Source organism: Anomalospiza imberbis, chromosome 1 (genome assembly GCF_031753505.1).
Source record: "Anomalospiza imberbis isolate Cuckoo-Finch-1a 21T00152 chromosome 1, ASM3175350v1, whole genome shotgun sequence".
In the NCBI taxonomy this organism is placed as follows: Eukaryota; Metazoa; Chordata; class Aves; order Passeriformes; family Viduidae; genus Anomalospiza; species Anomalospiza imberbis.
Genome location: NC_089681.1, coordinates 116622553 through 116643067, shown reverse-complemented (window position 1 = coordinate 116643067; position 20515 = coordinate 116622553). Strand labels below are relative to the sequence as shown.

At 37.6% G+C, this 20515-nt stretch overlaps 1 protein-coding gene across 2 annotated transcripts in view; it reads left to right on the top strand.

The window, feature by feature from the left end:
- The window catches only part of PLCL2 (phospholipase C like 2), a 99791-nt gene that overhangs the window by 36980 nt on the left and 42296 nt on the right, over positions 1–20515 (top strand). The window contains exons 1-2 of one of the 2 annotated variants that reach the window (XM_068207526.1): positions 13465–13570; positions 17578–20064. In XM_068207526.1, coding sequence (XP_068063627.1) covers positions 17629–20064 — 2436 coding nt within the window. In that variant the 5' untranslated portion in view covers positions 13465–13570; positions 17578–17628. Of the gene's footprint in view, positions 1–13464; positions 13571–17577; positions 20065–20515 lie in introns of those variants that run through there. The other variant, XM_068207519.1, reaches the window with a different exon arrangement.

Below are 20515 nucleotides of genomic sequence, written 5' to 3'. Positions count from 1 at the left end.
TGCATACATCCATAAAATGTATCTATTTTCTCTGCATAACATTTTTTCAATCTAGCATATGGGAACAAAATTAAAATTATAATTCTGTAGCTGTGATACATTCACACAAAGTGCAGTGAATAGCTAAATGGAGGAGAAAATTTTTGGATATGTTTTCATGCATATTGAAATATAATACTGTTGGTATGATGTTACTTCACCAGCTATTACTTAGTTAGGAACTGTAAAAGGATTACAGTCCTGTAAGATTTGCTTGAAGTCAAACATGCATTAATGAGGAACTGATGATGATGTTGGACTGTTCACTTTGGGGTTCCTTAAAAGAGTGACTGATTATTGCCAGGGGTCAGGAAAATGGATCATTCAAAAAGCTTTGCTGGAAGAGCTGAAAGTTGAACTCCAAAAATAAATAGCTGTTCCAGAAAGTTAGGGTCTATGTAATAACAATAACATTTTGGAACTTTCTCATGGGTTTTTAAGTGTATTTTAGTCTTGTCTAGTTTATAGTCATCCTGAGTTACCTAGTAGAGTTATACTAAGGAAAGTTTCTAACGTCGTGCTTACTTTGTGTTTTCTGTATTGCTTAGAAATTAACCAGAAACTCTGGGAGAAGCATAGACTGTAAGTCATAAATCTTGAAGAGCATAGAAGATATTCTCTTGAAGTTTTCAGAATGTTTATAATCATCATTAACAAGCTAATCAGTAAACTGTGGTATGTATAATATAGCTTTTAAGGATTTTTCAACACTGTGTCTTTTGGTGTTTTCTCATTAACCAGCAGGAAGGCTGTGTGCTCAAATGGTATATTTTCTCTCTAATATACAGAATATGGACAAATATGTGAGTTAACTGGTCATTGGACAGGTCTGAAGGGTGGTAATGAATGGAATTATATCTGTCTGGTGGCTGGTCTCAAGTGGCATTGCCCAGGGCTGAGTATTGGGGCAGCTCTGTTTAATAACTTTATCCATGATCTAGATGGGGGATGGAGTGCACCCTCAGTAAATTTGCAGGTGATGCCAAGTTGAACAGGAGTGTTGATCTTCTGGAAGGTGGGGAGGCCCTGCAGAGGGATCTGGACAGGCTGGATCAATGGATTGAGGCCATTCATGAGAGGTTCAACAAGGCCAAGTGGCGGGTCCTGCACTTGGGTCACATCATCCCCAGGCAGTGCTACAGGCTGGGGCAGAGTGGCTGGAAAGCTGCCCAGCAGAAAAGGACCTGGGAGTGCTGGTCAACAGCAGCTGAACATGAGCCAGGAGCAATCCCAGGTAGCCAAATAGGCCAATGGCAGCCTGGCCTGTATCAGCAGCTGTGTGGCCCTCAGGACCAGGGCAATTATTGTCCCCCTGCACTGGTGAGGCTAATAATGATTAGTGAAACAAGTTATTAAATAATAAGCAAAGAGGTTCCTAACTGGATAAAGAAGCTGTGGCCAGCATTGGCACTTTGTTGAGAACACAAGCAACTGCTAAATTATACTGAAATTATAATAGGTTGCAGCCAATAAGAACCCTCTGCATAATGGATTTTCATTCATTTTATGTCACTGAGCACACTATCTTTAGGACCTAACCTCCTAAAATGGACTGTGTTTAAAACAAACAAATTACACAGAAATGGTTCTAAGTTGTGATAAAAATGATCAATAGTACATATATCACTAGCGTGTTAACTTTTCTTTTCTATATTGACAGTCCTTTAGCTATTTTTAAGACCTATCAATGAAAATTGTTCATACTTTGCTGAAGAGGACCTTAGGGCCCTGGTGGATGAGAATCTGACACTTGGTCAGCAATTCACCCTTGCAGCAAAGAGGGTCAGTAGGTATCCTGTATGTGTTGGGTAGAGTGCTCTCAGCAGGTCAAGGGAGATGTCAGCTTAATTTATTGATTACTAAGTGTTCTTGGTATATTTGAGGCAAAAATTATGCAGGACTATCTATCCACATGTAAAAAGCTCTCCAGTTACTGTTATCCTTTGAACAGATACGTACTGAATTGGCTAAACAATCAGTCATCAGTAGATGTGATTCTGAGTATCCTGAGGTTACTCACCTGTGTGTGGGAGGCTGAAAGCCCACTGCCCCAGAGGAGCAATGTCTGCAGAAGACCTCACCAGTCACCCTCGTAGGGAGCTCTGATCTCCCTGAAGAAAATAAGTCATTTGAGATAAGGGTAATCTGAGGAGAAGTAATTTCTGAAATCTTGCAGTTTAATTCAGGTGTTCCAACACAGATGAAAGTGTTTTCATACAAGGAGGTTTCATGACTTTCTTGTGTGTATCTGTCACCTGTCAGTATCTGCTAAGGGCACTGGGATGGTTGGTTTTGGTCAGATGCAGTTTGCAGCTATCTTGGTAGAAAAAGAAGGTGAAGAGTACAGTGTTGGTTGTAAGCACTTCAGGCAGTACATGAATTTCCTACATTGAAAAAAACGCTGTTTACTACAGTGGGGATTTTGACACAGGTTAAGATCTCTTCTGAAACCTTTCCTGTTTTCTTTCAAAATTGCTGAGAATTTCTGTGGGAAGACAGGAGGTCAGGCTCTGATGAGATAAGCTTCTCTGGTGTCTTGCCTAGAAGAGATAAGGAATCGTAGTCTGTGTAGTAGCAGAGAAGGTTGTCTTTAAAGAGGCAGGTACTCTACACCTGCACTTCTTGGAGCAGGGTTTGATTGATAATGTTAAACAGCAAGCTTTTGTTTTTCTTATCCAGCCCTCGGGAGTTCTGGGCTGTGCCGTAATGTCTGCTGAGGAAATCTCAGTGAGAGGCAATACAGACTTCAGATGTTTAGATCTCGACATCATATATCTGTTCCATTTAAGTGAAGCCGGAATGAAAAAAAATGAAGGGAAAAAACTTTTCTTTGGGCTAAAATTTTACATCGTGGAAAGTATCAGGTGACACCAGCTCCAGTGGGATTGTGTCTCGTGGGTTGACTTGGGGATTGAAAGAGGCATAAACTTTCGATCTATGCTTTTTTTAATAATCTGAATTTTACTGATTCATTTTTTATTCCCAACTGCCTGGTTTTGGCAAGTCTATGGATCATCTTTAGATCTCCTCTTTTATCAGATTTTTTAAAAATAAAGAAATATGTTTTAAAGTTAGGAGAATGTGTGTCTCTTATGCATTCTTAGATGATGTGATCCCTAGGATTATTTTCCTAGGAAACCATCTAAAACATAATATATGGTTCATTGGTAGCCCTGGAAACAGCCTGCTTCTGTCTCAATCACTTTCATCATCATGAAGCTTACTCTGCTACGATTTCCTTCCTTTTCATAAATCTTTTAAGAAATAGTTTTTATTGTAACTAAATGCCATTGTGAGAAGTGTGCAAGTACTGTGGTAGGGAAATGATTCTGTATAAACTGGGACATTTCTGCTGTATTTGAGAGCAGATCATTTAACGGAGATACCTGAAGGTTCAGTTCCTTACCATTCTGGAAATAATATTGTGCTGGATGAGACTGGCAGAAGATGATGGGTATTTAAAAGAAGGGTATTTATAATAAATTACTGAGGCAAAAATTTATTCTATATTTTGTGATGTGCGCAACTAGAGCTGTTCTTAAAAAATGTTAAAGTAAATAATCTAGTGCAACAAGCTGGGACCAAATTGTTGTTGATTTTCCAAATTTGTAAAATTTGTGTCGTATTTCTGCAGTTTTATATAGCTAATTTACACTTGGTTGAAAGATTGAGATAGAGTTGCAGCATAAAACAAGGTGCTGAAATAAGCATTCAACATATACTGAATGAGGAGTTATCAAATGTCAGTGTGAAAGAGTTATACCACTTATTGTTTGTTCTTTTCTACTGCACTGTACTGGCAGTTAAAATCTAGTGATAAGGAAAAATTGGCCAGCAACAAGTTGCTGCAAACATGAATAGACAGTACTGTTGATATTGCCAGAATATTTTTGCTGTGTTCAGTTCACTTAGTGTCTCGGAGAATTGGTTGATTTATAGCATTTTCAATGATAATGTGACTATTTTTAGTTCAGGATTCAAAGTGAGAAAAAGATACTGAGTTATATATTCACGTGTGTATATGTATACAGAATGCAGTATTCAAATAATTAATATTTTGGTTAACTTTTCAATTAGCTATTGCATCAAGTTAGTTCAGTAAATGATTTTCCTTTGGATGTATTTTTTCTGTTCTTAGTACAGAAATCTAAATCTTCCAAAGCAGCATTCCTTTAATGGCACATCTGCTTCCTCTCACTTCTTATGCTTCCCTTTTGCCCCTCTGTGATTTTAAACTTCAGTTCTGTTGAATCCAACGGGGCAAGTCATGTTGCAGTATGAATTTACAGAAACATGTGGAAATCTGGGTAAAGCTGGTTGAAGATGTGCTTCTAAAGTGTTTTACATATAATCTATTTCTAAAGAAAAAAGTTAAACCCCAAAAGTTTTAAATTTTAATGTCAGTGCTTTTTGTTGCATTTTTTAAAATTTAATAATCTCTCTGTTTTTGTTAGAAGTTAAGGATTTACTATTTTAGTCTTTGTATCAGTTAAACTATTCTGCGGGTTCTTAAGTATATAAAATCTTGTTCCTTCAGATTTCATTATGGCATTTGAATGTTTGCCTTTATTTTCAGGGTTCAAGAGTAAGTATTAATACCAAAGGCTTGTCTGCTTTTGACTAGATTTATTGGTGTAGGTGACACGAGGGCTGGCTCCATTTTTAGGGACCACACAAATTCTAACAGCAGGCTTTTTTTCTTGGCATAATTCAGCTACTGGGAGGAGTAAGGCAGGTAACCAAAAGACACATTTGCAGATATAGCTGTGTCCATTCTAGTACTTTTCCTGGTACACTGGTGACATTTACAGCTGGGATTTTCTTTACAGCTGGGATTTTCTTTACATTACTGTCCACTGTACAGACAAACTTTCAAGTACAATCTAAATATACTCTCCACCACATCTGCATTAAACTATCAGCGTGCTTTAGGTACACAAGTGGCTCCTGTGACATATTTTCAGTTCTGACTAACAGTTTTAGGAAACTAAAGCATTTTTTTCACAAAGGTTTCCATGTTGAAGATGAATGTTTAAAACAAGAAAATATGAACTATTAAAATAATATGTTTGGAAGGTGTTGTATAACCAGTAGTTATAACAAAAGAGAAGTTGGAAGTAGGAAACTGGGAGAGTGAGGGTGTTGACTGTAAGAGAACAGTTCTAGTTTCTGGCTCTCGGTTGCATCAAACCGGAATAAAACTTCTCTCCATGTAATCATTTAATCACTGTGAGTTTTCATGGTGGACGGCTATAATGTTGAGATAAGGAAGATTAATATAGTTTCTAAGGATTATCTAAACTTTCCTTCTTCAACCTTTTCTTGCCCACCCCACGCATGCACATTTTTTCCTGTTGATTTAGGCAGGGGAACCTTCATGGTGGGACCCTGAGCTGATTTCAGAGGACAGGGATAGCTGTGAACAGAATCAGTGGAGACCTTTGGTTTCAGAGTGAGCAGAAAGTAATTCAGTTTGAAGAAAACAGATGAGAACATTGTTTTGCTTCTGTGGTTGGTTTTAGTTTTGGATATCATGGGAATTATTTTTTATGCTCTACACTGTGACTTTTTGAGTATTTGTTATGTGTAAGAAATTTAGAAAGCTGCATACAGGGTACTGAGATGTGGTATGTGAACACAGTAATGAAAGATTAATGATATTTCCCTTGTATGACTTAGGGGCTTAAAAAAAGGAATCTTGTTTTCCTAGTAATTTTTTTTCCTCCACAGAAGACAATTATGGTATTAACATATTTTCATTATTGCCTGTACCAAGTATTAAATACAGTGAGTTCTGAAAACTAAAAATTGGAATTTTTTTGCCTGCCATATTATACTGAAGTTTGAGTGCACACTGTATCCTTAGCCTTCCTCCACAACTGGAAGGGTTATAAACCGTATTTGATAATATTTTTAAGTTTTCTTACTTTTTTACCACCTCAAGTGCTGTAATTCTAATTTATATTGAGAATTTCTCAGCAGCTACCTGCTAAAATGCTGCTATTGTAGATGAGAATTTAAAAATTGTCTTCAGTGTATTTGCTCTTGACTCTTGCATCCTTTAATATCTTGGAACTGTAATGTCCTGTAGTGATACTTCTTCAGCATTCTTCACAAGGAAACTTGTAGCAAACAATCAAAATAGATCCCTTTAAAATACTAAAAGTCTGAAGAAAACTGGTATACCTGCTGGTTTTTATTTGTTTAGTTGTAATTATTTGGTAAAAGAACATGCTGATGAATTATTAGGTTTGATTTGTCAAAGCTATGAACATTTATATAAATATAAAGATCGCCTGCCTTGCTTTTTATTTTGCTTAGGATAAACAAATACATTATTTGATTTTCGTAGTCTCTCTCATGTCTTTCTGTTACAGGCATCTTGTATTAAATATTTATAGTTCACTGTTCTTTCCTAAGTGCCTGTAACTGTTATGAATAATTAAAGTTCTCCCCCCCGACTTAAGGGGGTGAGAAGGGCATTGATGTAGCATTCAGCATGAGAATTTCCTGTAATTTTTTGACAACTCTAAATTCCATACACCTGAAAATCAACAAGGAAAACAAGTCAGAAACAGCCTTATGTGGTTAGGAAAGGTACTTGAGTACTCATGTCTTTTCTGCCCGTGCGATAACCTAGTAAGTATTTTGTGTCTATATCATAAAAATTGTCCTTAAAAATCAACAACTATTTATCACTGTTTAATTATCATTTCCACCTAAGTAATAAGACTGAAGTAGCAACTCAACAATTTGCAAGACAATATTTGTTTAGCAAGCTGTAAGTTTATAAAAGTTCCTACTTTTGTATTTAATTTAATACTGAATTATTTGCATGAACTCTTCGTAGCATTGAAGAGTTAATATTGGTAATAGTCACTCTCCTAATTGACAAAAAGGAACTTATCTCAAACCACACAAGGAGAACAAGTCAGTCTGTGAAGTTCCATTTCTTTCTTTAATGTTATTGTGTGATATTTGCTAGTCCAATTAAAATTAGTCCAGAAGCAAATCTGAAGACACCATTCATCAGTCATTAGAGTGAAGAAAATCAGATGATGAATTGAAAGCTGCAGGGCAGTGGTAATGATAGTTTTTAGAATGAAAAAAAATTTACATTTTATTACTCTGTAGCCTGAATGTCTGACTTGGAATAAATAACCTATATAGGATAGTTTTACTTCATGTTGTTCCCTGGAAAACACTCAGCAACAGGAAAGGGCACAAAAACACGAGGAGCTTTCCAAGAGAACAGATGACATTTGGATTGAAATTTGGACAAAATATACAAATTGACAGCACAGGTGGAAGTGAACATTTTGCCACATCAGGGAAAGTAAAAATGCATGATTTAGTCATAATATTGACCTGTAAGGATGAGTGAAAAAGCCATTCCTGTAAATCAGATAGCACATTTGTGGTCAATCTGCTGTATATTTTTTGTCAGCAAGAGATGCTGACAGTTAAGGGAATATCATGTAGACTTCCCCTTACAGTAAAGGAGAGAGACAAGGTACTTTTCTGCTTTCTGACTAAATTTGTCAATCATAACAAACACAATTATTTTCATTTGTTGACTGTATATGCAGTATTGAAAATAAGAATCTTGTCTGCATGGAGTAAGGCATTGTTTGCCATATTATTGGATTTTTTTTAGTATTTAAATTTATGTAATTTCATGAAGTACATACCTGTAGTGGCATCCTAAAGTGCACACTCTAGAAGCTTGTTTTTGTCAGGTGGTTTGTCCTGGTTTGTTTTGAATCAGGTAGGATAGAGTCTCGGCCTGCTGTGCAGGAAAGTTGGTAAAAAAACAAGTAAACCAAAGCCAACACTTTATTTCTGTGGGAAGATCTGGAAAAGCTGCTGAGAAGGCTTTCCCAAGAGTGGAAAAGGGTTGGGAGTCTTGAGCCAGTGCTCAGTCTCACCTCTTGCTGGTGATGCTGTTGGCTTCTCTTCCTCTAGAACTCTGAAGGGCAGCAGCAGAGGGAGAGGTAAAGCAGCTTTCCACAGAGCCTGCATCTGAAATTACAGAAATCTTAAACAAAGTTACTCTGTTATATTTCAGTGTCACCCACATGCTGAACTTTTGCTTTAAAGGCTGACAGCTGTGCTATGTATTTTGCCAATTCGGTCAAATTGCTGTTTATTACTGAAACAAGAAATGGAAAAATGCCATGCTTTCTACCAGTGGAACTAACATGCAGCTAGGAATTCTTGAAGGGAATCTGATACTCAACTTCAGAGTGCTGCATATTAAATCTTGTAGATATGTCTTGATGTGAATGCCCCTGAATGTATCTTAGCTATAATGTTTGGGTACATAAAACATTATTGAAGACCTGAAAATGAAAATGCTTAGTGTTTAAATAGGTGTGCATGTGTGCAGAAAGAGCATTTTGCTGGTGTTAAGGATAACTGGGAAAACTCAGAGCCTTCTTCCCTCCTGAGCTCTGCTGAAACCTGTTGAACCTTTAGTACCTTTGCATGCAGCATCAGCTTTGACATCTTCAGTTATTACTCAAGCTAAAAGCATCTGTACCTTCTATTACTTCTTCTGATAATTGATGGCAGAAAAAATAAATGGTTATAATAAATGTTTCTCTGTAGTAGTTAAAATGACCTGTTTGTCATAGTTTAGATATTATTTCTTAGTATGTGAGAAATTAGAAATCTAAAAAACTCTCTACTTACTTATCTAGGGTTAAAACTCTTCATGCCATCAAGCAGTTTTTAACAGTTTTCTGTCTGTGCAGTTTCCTCAGTTTAAGACTAAGGACTTAGTAACGGCAGTTTTTCATAAATAATTATTGCAATTTATATGGATTTTGTTAAGATGTTGGTTATTTGGATCTGAAAAATGCATGTTTTGCTTTTATCGAGTTTGTGAAGATGGGATGCCTCTTTTGCTCCCCAGAAATGCTCCCCAGAAGGCTGAACTGTAACCGACTCAGTAACTGAGGCACTCATGCCAAGCATAACTCAGGCCTTGGCTCTCTCAGTGCTCACAGCAGTCTGGGCAGTTTCCTTAAATGCTTCTTATTTATTTTCTTTTCAGATCAGACTTTTTTCCCCCCTTTCCCCTGCTAATCTGTATTGGAAATTAACCTCGGAAACCAAATTACCCTTCATTTTAATTTCATAAATATGCAGACGAACTCATACAAGAAAGAATGTCTCAATAGTGTTAAAATTTTGTTTTCTGTGTTTTAATGTTCAGTTATAGTATTGTGTATACAGTATATTAATGTATTATAGAATTATGCCATATGTAGTATAATATAATTAAATTATAAAATTATGTTATAAAATGACAGAATCGTAGAATGGTATATCCTAGTAATTGCTGCTAGAATGCAAACATAAATGGCATAATGGAACTGCAGAATGTGGAAGTCTTAGTTGCCACAGACTTTTTAAAATTTAGGTCAAAGTCAAACATAGTAAAAGTAGATCCAAGTCCTTTATTTTCAGCAGAGTAGGCAATATCAGATTGTTTACTTTCTCTTCAAAAGAATATGGAGTGGATTTATGTTAGAGCCGAGTGAGAAGGGAGCAACAGCATCATGCCCATGGATGTCTTTGGCATATTTGTGGAAGAAGTGTCTGTCTTGGTCTTGATGATCCTTGTGGGTCCCTTCCAACTCAGAATATTCTGTGAATCTGTATCTGTGCTGTGGAGCACAGGGAAAGCTCCCCTGTGACATCCTGTGAGAGCACTTGAATAATGAAAAACCTGAGGATACTTGACATAGCAACATAGAAAACGTATTAAAAGATGGTTTCTTTACTCTTGGTAAGCTGATCAAATGACTAAATAAGCTCTTCTGTAGGAAGTTTTTCAAAGAAAGCCTTTAGTCTAGACTGTATTTGCAAAACCATATCCTGTTATGTCCTTGCTCATCGCAGTCTTTTGAGTTAAATTGCTGCTATAGCAGCAACACGGCCAACACGGGCTACTGTTTTTCTCTGCTCTTTCTAATAGTGGTGTGAAAGTGATCTCTCTCATGTCATTGAATCATAAACTTTCTGGTGTCCTATTTTCTTGAAATGAGGCAGAACAAAATGAGCCCAAGAGCCTGAGAACCTCAATTCTGTCATTTTATGATGTTGGCAGGTCTTTCTTATAGCTTGCCTTTATGTTTTATGTATTTGAAATTGTTGGTGTACTCTGTGAGGTGGACCAAGATGAGAGATTTTGTTTCCCCTAATAGAATTATGTTGGAAAAGACCTTCAAGATTATTGAGTCTGCCACAGAACCTAATAACAATAAAACTCTACTGTCAGTTTACACAGGATTGGATTTCAACAGAAGAGTTTCAAGTACATTGATTTTAATTGAATTAATTTCTTGATAAAAGTGAGTGATTCTGTTCTTTCCTCCCATTTTTAATTGGTTCCTTGCTTCTAGTGGTTAATTTGAACCAGCTCTGATACTTAGCTGGTCACATGGAAAATTGTTTCAGCTCACTAAAATTGCAGAAAACTAATTTGGAAGAAAATAGATTTTTTGTTTCCTGAGGTAGTGAAGTAAATTAACTTACTGTGTGTTAGACAGCTGCTAATGAGGGCCTGAGGAGCTGAACTGGGGAGAAGGGAGATGCAACTGGGGCAGGAGGAGGAAGAGACAGGACAGAAAATTAATATTATGAAGAGGGGCTGAAGAGAGAGTTGGTTTAACTGAATTATGAACCATACAGTTTGCTCATCTGAAATATTATAGATAATTTTTGTTTGAATATTGAGTACCTGTGTCCATATTCCTTTAATCACATAATTCCTTCACTAAAAAAACCACAAACAGAAACCAAAACAAAACAAAAAACCAAAAAAAAAAAACCAACCCAACCAAACAATACAACAACAACAAAATCAACCTGATATTGGTACTTATTCAACTAATCATAGTTTTGTTCCTCCTCGTTGTTATTTATAACATGGTGTAACTGCGTCTGGCTGGGGTCAACCCGCCACCCATTAGAAAAATATGTTCTTCTTCAAAGATTTCTGCAAACAACAGATATGTCATGAGTACCAGTTTTTGGGGAAATACTGAAATGCTGAGCACAAATATAGTGATTCACAACAAGTGGGAGGACTTGTGTTTTCCAAATAGCTGATGTTTTGTCCATCCTCAGATAGCTGTTGTTTCAGTGGAGGACTCTGCTTTGTTTTACACGCAACTGCTCGGAGCTGTGTGCAGTTTAACAGTGGCTGCTCAGTCTGTTGGACACAGTCTGATTTAACACGTGCTATTTCTGAAGTGTTTGGGATCCTGTCAGCTGAGCTGCTGATTACTTGGAGAGTTTTGTCGTGTTCTGGTTTCCGCACGCTCTGGAAGCTTTGGGCAGCTGTGGCACAGCATTAAAAAGGACGTGCCTTTTCCTGAATGCAGGTCACTGGGTTAGTAAGAATCTCCTGGTAATGGCAAATGGAAAGGTGCTGACTAGGAAGAGAGGGTGCTTGGCTGGAGGAGAGGGGCTGAGTGGTGGCTGTCAGCAGATTCTTCTGCTGAGTTGTTGATTCCAGGAGAATTAGGCTGAGAGAGGGTGCATCGAGGACAAGGATGTAGAGCTCCATGAGGACAAGGATGTAGAGCTCCACGCTCCTGCCTTCGAGGACGTGGCTCCTGATGGTGAAGTGCCTTTTCTGCACTACCACCTCTCTCCTTCCTCCTCCCAGCTCTTTTCTCCCTTTTTCCCTGCACTCTTCCAAGGAAGATTCTCACTCTGCCTTTAACTGCATGTCACTTCTGAAATCAGTGCTAAATTTAGTTACCGGATATTTTCCTTCCTTTTTTTCCTACTGCCTCTTTTACACAAAAACTTGCTTAGCTTCTTCTATAATGCTGCATTCTATGATGTAGAATGAGTTGGCAGCTGTGCATCGGTAAACTATACATAATACGATTTTTTTTTGGTACATGTTGGTAAAAACAAGTGGTCCTGTTCATCATTGCTGTTTCAGTTACAGGTGTTTTTTCAAAGAAAACCCTAAATATTTTTGTGCTAAAAATATTTATAAAGATGATATGAAATTGACATTGATTTTGTAGCTCATTTGCTCATGTACACCAGCATTTATGTCTCTAAAATCACAGGTGGAACCTTGGAAAAGAATAAGTTACTGATATTATAATACTTTTAACAAAATGCATTAACAAAATTAACATTTTAAAGTACTAACTTAAAGATGTGCTTTTTTCCCTTTGAGTATTGATTATGTATAGATATGTATAGATTATGTATAGATATGCTTCCTTATGTATCAGGAAAATCTATAAATTTCAAGGTTTTTGTTTTGAGGAAAAATGCTAAAGAATCTTAATTAAATAAACAAAGCATCAATTGTATAATTTTTAACTTACCACTTCCTGAAAAAGACTTGTTATGCATCATGTCTTCAAGCTAGGTGATTTTGCAATTACTGCTGAATTGCATTTGATGGAAACAGGCAGGTCTTGTACTCAAATTGGCTACATGAGTATCACATCTACTATTAAAAAAAATCATCAATGAGTTGCATAGTGTCAGAAGAGTAGTGCACTCTCTGTTCATTATGTAGATCATCAGGCTGCCTGTTCTCATCATAAAGTATTGAATTTTACTGAAACTGTTTACTACAGATGTACATTAAATTGCATCTAAAAAGCTTTCACGTGGTATTTATATGAAATAATGGTGTAATTTGATAAAAATTAAAATTACCAGACTTAGGTCTGGCCTTTCTCCTTACCTGCTCACCTGTAATTGCTCAGAGTATTGGCACACCACTGACCTTCAGCTTCACAAGTATGCCACTCAATTCAGAATTTATATGTAAAAATAAAAAATTCAAAACTCTTGAGATGCTGTACATGATTGCAGTCTTATTGTTACATCTCTGTGCAGACCTTTCTAGGCTGAATGGTTCACATTTATCTTGTTTCTAAGCCTGTTTGGTATGAACTAAGTAGGCATTCTTGAGACTGTAGCTCCTACAGACTGTGTACCATCACTGCCTCAAGGTGTGTGAGTTTTATCAGAGGTTGTTTGAGCTCAGCCCTTGGCAATCAAAAATCCTGCAGTGAGGCACTGCACTTCAGGGGGTGTGTTTTGTGTTCTTGTTTCTTGTGTAATCACTTGGCTGGCAAAACACTCAGCTACTCGTGGAGTGGCTGGGCTCTGTCCCCTCTGCCTGGGCATCTTGGAGTGCTCAGCCACATGCTCTCAAGATGAGCATGGGCTTTCCATGCTTTGGTGAACTTCTGGTATATAAAAATGCGTGGAAATTCTTTATGGTTAGAGAATAACCAAGTAGCAGCAGGACCTGTCACCTGGGGAGGTGTGTATTGAGAGGAAAAAATTCAGTGTTCAGGACCTTGCTACGTGGACTAAATTTTGCATTCAGGGTCACCAAGTGAAATGTTTATGTCTTGTGACATCAGGGACTTTCACTTCCCAGACAAGTGCTCTAAAATCTTTCATTGTGTCACTTCCTCTTGTTACCATTGTCTTTTCTGTTTGAAGTCTTCTGTTCTGAAAAGAGCAGGTGTCTTTAGTCATGGGGAGAAGCAGGATCACAGGCACCCATCCCCAAAGTTTGCATGGGCCATTGTGAGGAGCATTCTGTATTGGCAGGTGGAAGGAGTGTCCTGCACTGTGCTCCGGCTGCAGCCCCACACTTGCCACTTTGAGGGGGTTGGCATGCCCCTGCCTTGCGTTGGGCTCTGAATTTCACTGGACCAAGTGGTACCTAAACATCTTGGCAACTTGGTGTTTAAATATTTTTTTATGTACTGCTTCTGGGGCATGATTTATTTGGACATTTACAGATCATAAAGTTCTTTCTCTGCTTCCTTTCCTCTGGGAGATATTTACAAACCATACTCATAATTTCCTCTATCATCCTGATCTGTTACATTATCAAATCTCTGAACCCTGCCCCCATCAATATCAGTGCTTATTGCCTTTTAGTAATTTTATCATAAAGTTGCATAAATTAAAAGCATTGCACTTCAGGAATGATGTGCATCTCTCTCAATGTCTGCTTCAAGATTCTCTGCTGTCTCCAGTATTCTATTTTGTAGGAAGTACTGTCTTAGTCACACAGCTATTTCTTTGTTGGTACCTTGAGAGGAATAAAAAAATGTTATCATGGAAATATTCTTCCCTCCTTGTGCTTTTGATCCATTTTCTCCAGCTGTCTCTGTCTCTTAAGTGCCACAGGTGACAGCTGGGATTATTTCTGTTTTTTAAATTGCTAGATGCTTTACTTTCTGTCGCTAGGAACTCCTGGGTAAACTAAACTCTTTGTGTAGTTGCTTCTAGTGGTTATGAGCAATGTTTCAAAACAGTTTATCTGTGGTCTTGTCTATTCCTCAAAACGTCTTGCAGGTGACCTTGTCTGGGGCACGAATAGTATCAGGAAATGTGTTGGTGAAGTGGTTCTGGTTTCAGTGATTAAGTCTTATGAAGCACAGACAAGTCTTAGGGGGAAATCCTGTAATGATGACAGGGCATGCTATAAACTGTAGATAGACATGGTTCTTCATTGTGTGAGAGATGCTAGAATGACTGAAAGTTGTTTCAGCACAAAAGGTGTAGCTGCTGCCTTGGACTGAATTATGCATCTGCACTGTAGATTCAGTGTCACTTTGAGCATGTTGAACAGCAAGTAAGTCTTATGAATGCCAAGAAATCACTCCTGGGTTTGTTCAGATACATGCAGTTTTCTGATGTGCCATTCTTTTTGATTGGAGGCAGACCTAAGGCCATGAGAGACTTGACCCAGTTCATGAATGCCACCTCACTTTTGGGGTGAAATTCTCCACATCTTAGAGCAGAATAAATCTGTCTCCTCCATGCCAGACTAAGTTGCCAAGGCTCACAAATGCTTTTCAGGCAGTTTGTGCATGCTCTATGCAATTGCATTCTCAGCTTGTGGAGTGAGAGTTTCTTTTCTGTTTTTTTAGACAGGTGGGTAATTCAGACAGGTGACTTCTTCTCAACAGTATCTTTGATAAAATATCCTTGAAGTTACTCTGATCACACAGAGATTGATCATGACTTCCATGTCTCAGTCAGGGTGGGGACTTGCACAGGCAATCTGGTAGTTCAGGATTATTCATCTCTGGAGAATCAAAAACTTCAAAAAGGGTGTTCAGAATGTTTTCACAGTAATTCACACTGTGGTGCTGGCTTTATATAAATAATCTGAGTGGCTAGACTCCTTTACCCTGCAAAAATGAAGAGTACTGCTGAACTGGCTGTGAATTCGTCTGGCAGGCAGACAAAATAATTTTGCAAGTGATATATTGAATTCCTCCTCTGATCCACATGCATGAACTCCAAATCAAGCTTTCAGTAACCAGAGCTGGCAATGGAACTGCCTTGAGATGGGCTTGTTTACATCAGATGGCATCAAGAAAAAGAAGATATTTCTTTTCCTTCATGGTTCAGTGACTTGGATTGGATATGGTCCTGATCACAGAGAAAGGTATAGACCTTTCTTCTGATCATGGTCAGGTAAAGTAATACTTGCCAGGCCTTGATGGTTCTGGTGTCAGGAGGTTGTCTATCAGCGATCTCTCCATCAACAGTATTCCTCCCCCAGGTTGGTAACTGAGAAATCTGGAGCATTAAGGAGTTTCAAAATGCTTAATTCCAAGCCCTGAATTATCAAGCAGGAATGTCATTGCTCATTTATGTGGGACTGTCCTTTGCCCCTTTTTCAGGTTAGGAGATATAAATAGGTAAACAAAAAAGCTAGGCTTAAAATAGAACAAAAACTTCTGTAAACAAAAATCACATTTGATTTTTTTTTAAGTTTAGGAAATTTGCTGTTGTTTGAAAACAATCCTTATGCCTAAACTACATGTAATGAGATTCTGAGAGTCAACCCTGTGCAGTATACATTGCAGGTGTTTGATCTGCAGTTGGAAATAAAACAGTCCTTTGCAGGGTTATTCACTTTTACTGGTCTCCTGAGAACTTGAACAAAGCAAATTCTGCTGTCATTAAAGGTGCAAGAATAGTATGGTTGATTAATTTTCTCAAACACAGAACATCAAATATTAAGGCTGCTCACTTTATTAATCATTGTTTTCAGTGAAAGACTTTTCAGATGCTTATGAATTAAATTACAAAACCAGGACTCTGCATTTTTAATTTAATAAAATTAAACATACAGCACGTGTTTACTGAGCTGGAAATGCGTTTTGTAATGGATGGTTTTTATTTGAACATCTGTTCAGCATAGCAATGGTTAAAAGTTTTCTTTCACTTTCCTTTCTGCCATTTAAGCAATGCTGATTTGCACTGGAACATACTTCAAATGAAAAACTGTTTCAGAGAATATAAATTTTTTTTAATAAAGCTGGAAAACTAATTTTTTGTGCTGTGCTGGTTTATAAGAAGAACACTTCTAATTAAGATATCTAATATAAAAATATTTTAATGCAGGTATTATTTCAGACAAAAAGTTAGCTCCTCGAGACACATTGATTTCAGAAGAAAAATCCTAGCATTTTTCAGTCTCAGAAAATGCAGATAATGAAAGCACACAAGTTACTTAAATTCAATTCTTAGGAAATTGATTGTACTTAAGTCATGTGTTGCTGATTTATTTGCATTTGTTTTAATTACTTTAAATAGGTACAATAAAGGTAGCTGAATTACCTTTCCCCCCTTTTTAATGCTTATATATCCTTATATACCCAAGCTTTCTCTAGGAAAGTTAGACCTGTGGGTTATCTCATTGCTTTAAGAGCAATGGTGAATCACTTTTGCTTCCCTTCCTGACCAGGTCTTCTATTCAAGTTGTTTCTAATGACATGAAGGTTCTTCGGAAACACTTAAACTGTCTCAGAAGTTCCCTTCTGAGTCACTGCTGGATTTTCTGAAGCTCAGAACATGCAGAGCTACATCTACTCCAGTCTAGTTCCTTGTGTTTCAGTGCAGCTTCTTTAGATTGTCATGGGTATTTTCTTGCTCAGGGGAAGGATGTGTGAGTACTGTGGGCAGTCTGCATGCTTAGATTAGGGTTATGTCCTATGGATTTTATGTAGTTAATTGTGTATTAATGTTTCTCTGGTGTTCACAAGGGCCCTGTCAGCATGGTATTAAAGCATTGTATTCTGTACTGACAAGTTTGGCAAGTGTCTGTAGGACTATATAAGGACTTGAAGAATTTCTTGCTTGACTTTAGAAACTGTTTTCTCTCTAAGTAGAGTACAACACATAAAATGCACATACATGTATGCAATAATACAACATTATTATTTTTCTTAGCATTCAAAACTCATTTTTTTAAATTTTGTGTACATCAAATGTACTAAAAATAAACTCTGGAAGATTACTTATGGAAGCAAGAGCAAATATTAAGTCATTATTAGTATTTTCACTGTGATGATGCCAGTAAGAATATCCATCTTACTGGTCATCACACAGACTTTATTGAACTGCTTGAAGAACTTTCAGCTTTAAGTTGAAACCTATTTCAATGTTGAGCAAAATCAGACTGATACATTATTTCCCCCCCTCCCCCTTGTTTACCAGGATGGTACGAAACAGAAACGAGAAAGGAAGAAGACTGTGTCGTTCAGCAGCATGCCCACAGAGAAGAAGATAAGCAGTGCAAGCGACTGTATCAACGCCATGGTGGAAGGCTCTGAGCTCAAAAAGGTGCGATCCAACTCCAGGGTGTATCACCGATACTTCCTTTTGGATGCTGATATGCAGTCTCTACGTTGGGAGCCTTCGAAAAAGGATTCTGAGAAAGCAAAGATTGATATCAAGTCAATCAAAGAAGTAAGAACAGGAAAAAATACGGATATCTTCCGCAGCAATGGAATATATGACCAGATATCAGAAGATTGTGCTTTTTCAATTATATATGGAGAAAATTATGAGTCACTAGATCTTGTTGCTAACTCAGCAGACGTTGCAAATATTTGGGTTACTGGCTTGAGATACCTGATTTCTTATGGCAAACATACTCTAGATATGTTAGGAACTACTCAAGATAACATGCGGACTTCGTGGCTTTCGCAAATGTTCAGTGAATCAGATGTAGATAATTTGGGACATATACCCCTGTGTAATGCTGTACAATTTATAAAAGACTTAAACCCTGGTTTAAAAACTAATAAAATTGAATTAAAATTCAAGGAGTTACATAGATCCAGGGAAAAAGCTGGTACTGAAGTAACAAAAGAAGAATTTATTGAAGTTTTTCATGAGCTTTGTACCAGGCCTGAAATCTATTTCCTGTTGGTTCAGTTTTCAAGCAATAAAGAATTTCTAGATACCAAGGACCTCATGATGTTTTTGGAAGCAGAGCAGGGTATGGCACAGGTCACAGAAGAAATAAGCCTTGATATTATTCAGAAATACGAGCCAGCCAAAGAGGGCCTGGAAAAGGGTTGTCTTTCTATAGACGGGTTTACAAATTACCTTACTTCACCAGACTGCCACATATTTGATCCAGAGCATAAAAAAGTTTGTCAAGATATGAAACAGCCTTTATCTCATTATTTTATAAATTCATCTCATAATACATACTTGATAGAGGATCAGTTTCGAGGGCCTTCTGACATCACGGGTTACATTCGTGCTCTGAAAATGGGTTGTCGAAGTGTTGAGCTGGATGTATGGGATGGTCCAGATAATGAGCCCGTGATTTACACAGGGCATACAATGACATCACAAATTGTCTTCCGTAGTGTGATTGACATTATTAACAAGTATGCCTTTTTTGCTTCAGAATACCCTCTTATTTTGTGTTTAGAAAATCATTGTTCTATTAAGCAGCAGAAGGTGATGGTACAGCACATGAAGAAAATTTTAGGGGACAAACTGCATACGCAGTCTCCAAACATTGAAGAGTCTTATCTACCATCACCGGAATCACTTAAAGGGAAGATACTAATTAAAGCAAAGAAGCTTTCTGCCAATTGTTCTGGACTAGAGGGAGACGTTACAGATGAAGACGAAGGAGCAGAAATGTCACAGAGAGTGACGAAAGAGGGGGTAGAACAGCAAAACTCAATGACAGGGAAACGATTCCAGCTCTGCAAAGATCTCTCTGAGCTGGTAAGCATATGTAAATCAGTTCAGTTCAAAGAGTTTCAAGTTTCATTTCAGCTCCAGAAGTACTGGGAAGTGTGCTCTTTTAACGAAGTGCTTGCTAGCAAATATGCCAACGAAAACCCAGGAGACTTTGTAAATTATAACAAACGTTTTCTCGCGAGAGTTTTTCCCAGTCCTATGAGGATTGACTCTAGTAATATGAATCCCCAGGACTTCTGGAAATGTGGTTGTCAGATAGTAGCAATGAACTTTCAAACACCTGGCTTAATGATGGACCTTAACATTGGTTGGTTTCGACAAAATGGAAACTGTGGCTACGTCCTTCGTCCTGCTATCATGAGAGAAGAAGTTTCCTTCTTTAGCGCGAATACAAAAGACACCGTGCCTGGAGTTTCACCTCAGCTGCTTCATATTAAAATCATTAGTGGTCAAAACTTCCCTAAACCCAAAGGATCAGGTGCCAAAGGTGATGTTGTGGATCCTTATGTCTATGTTGAAATACATGGAATCCCTGCTGACTGTGCTGAGCAAAGGACAAAAACTATGCATCAGAACGGGGATAATCCAATTTTTGATGAAAGCTTTGAATTTCAAATAAATTTACCAGAGCTAGCTATGGTGCGTTTTGTAGTACTGGATGATGATTACATTGGGGACGAGTTTATTGGGCAGTACACTATTCCCTTTGAGTGTCTCCAGACTGGTTATCGGCACGTTCCTCTGCAGTCGTTGACTGGTGAAAGTTTAGCTCACGCTTCCTTGTTTGTGCATGTGGCCATTACTAATCGAAGGGGTGGTGGGAAACCTCATAAGAGGGGCCTCTCTGTGAGGAAGGGCAAGAAATCAAGGGAATATGCTTCTATGAGAACATTATGGATTAAAACAATAGATGAAGTATTCAAGAATGCCCTCCAACCTATTCGGGATGCTACGGATTTGAGAGAAAATATGCAGGTACAGTTTTATAATCAATTTATTGGTTCATATGTGTACCTTTGTATTATGATGCATATGGAATACCTGCTTTTTAAAGTGTCTTGTGTGTTGAACTATTTGAGTCTAATTCTGAACAGCTTTAAGAATGGATCATGTCAGAGCAGCCTTTTAGGTGAGCTGTCTACTGATGCAACCTTGAATGCACACGTGTATTTTGTTGAATGTGAAGTGGAAATATGACTCCAGTGTTAGAACTCAACCCTCATCCTATATGTTGAAGGAATATTAGAAATACACTAAAAGAAAGTATGGCAATATTTTAGTTTTAAAAAATTAAATAGAAACGTGGGAAGAATATACAACAGATAGAAAAGGGAGGCTTTAATGCTTGTCAGAGACCTTATTTGTATGTCGAAGAATGTTTAGCATAGTTTCACCAAAGTTACGTTTTTTCTTTAGTCCCAAATAG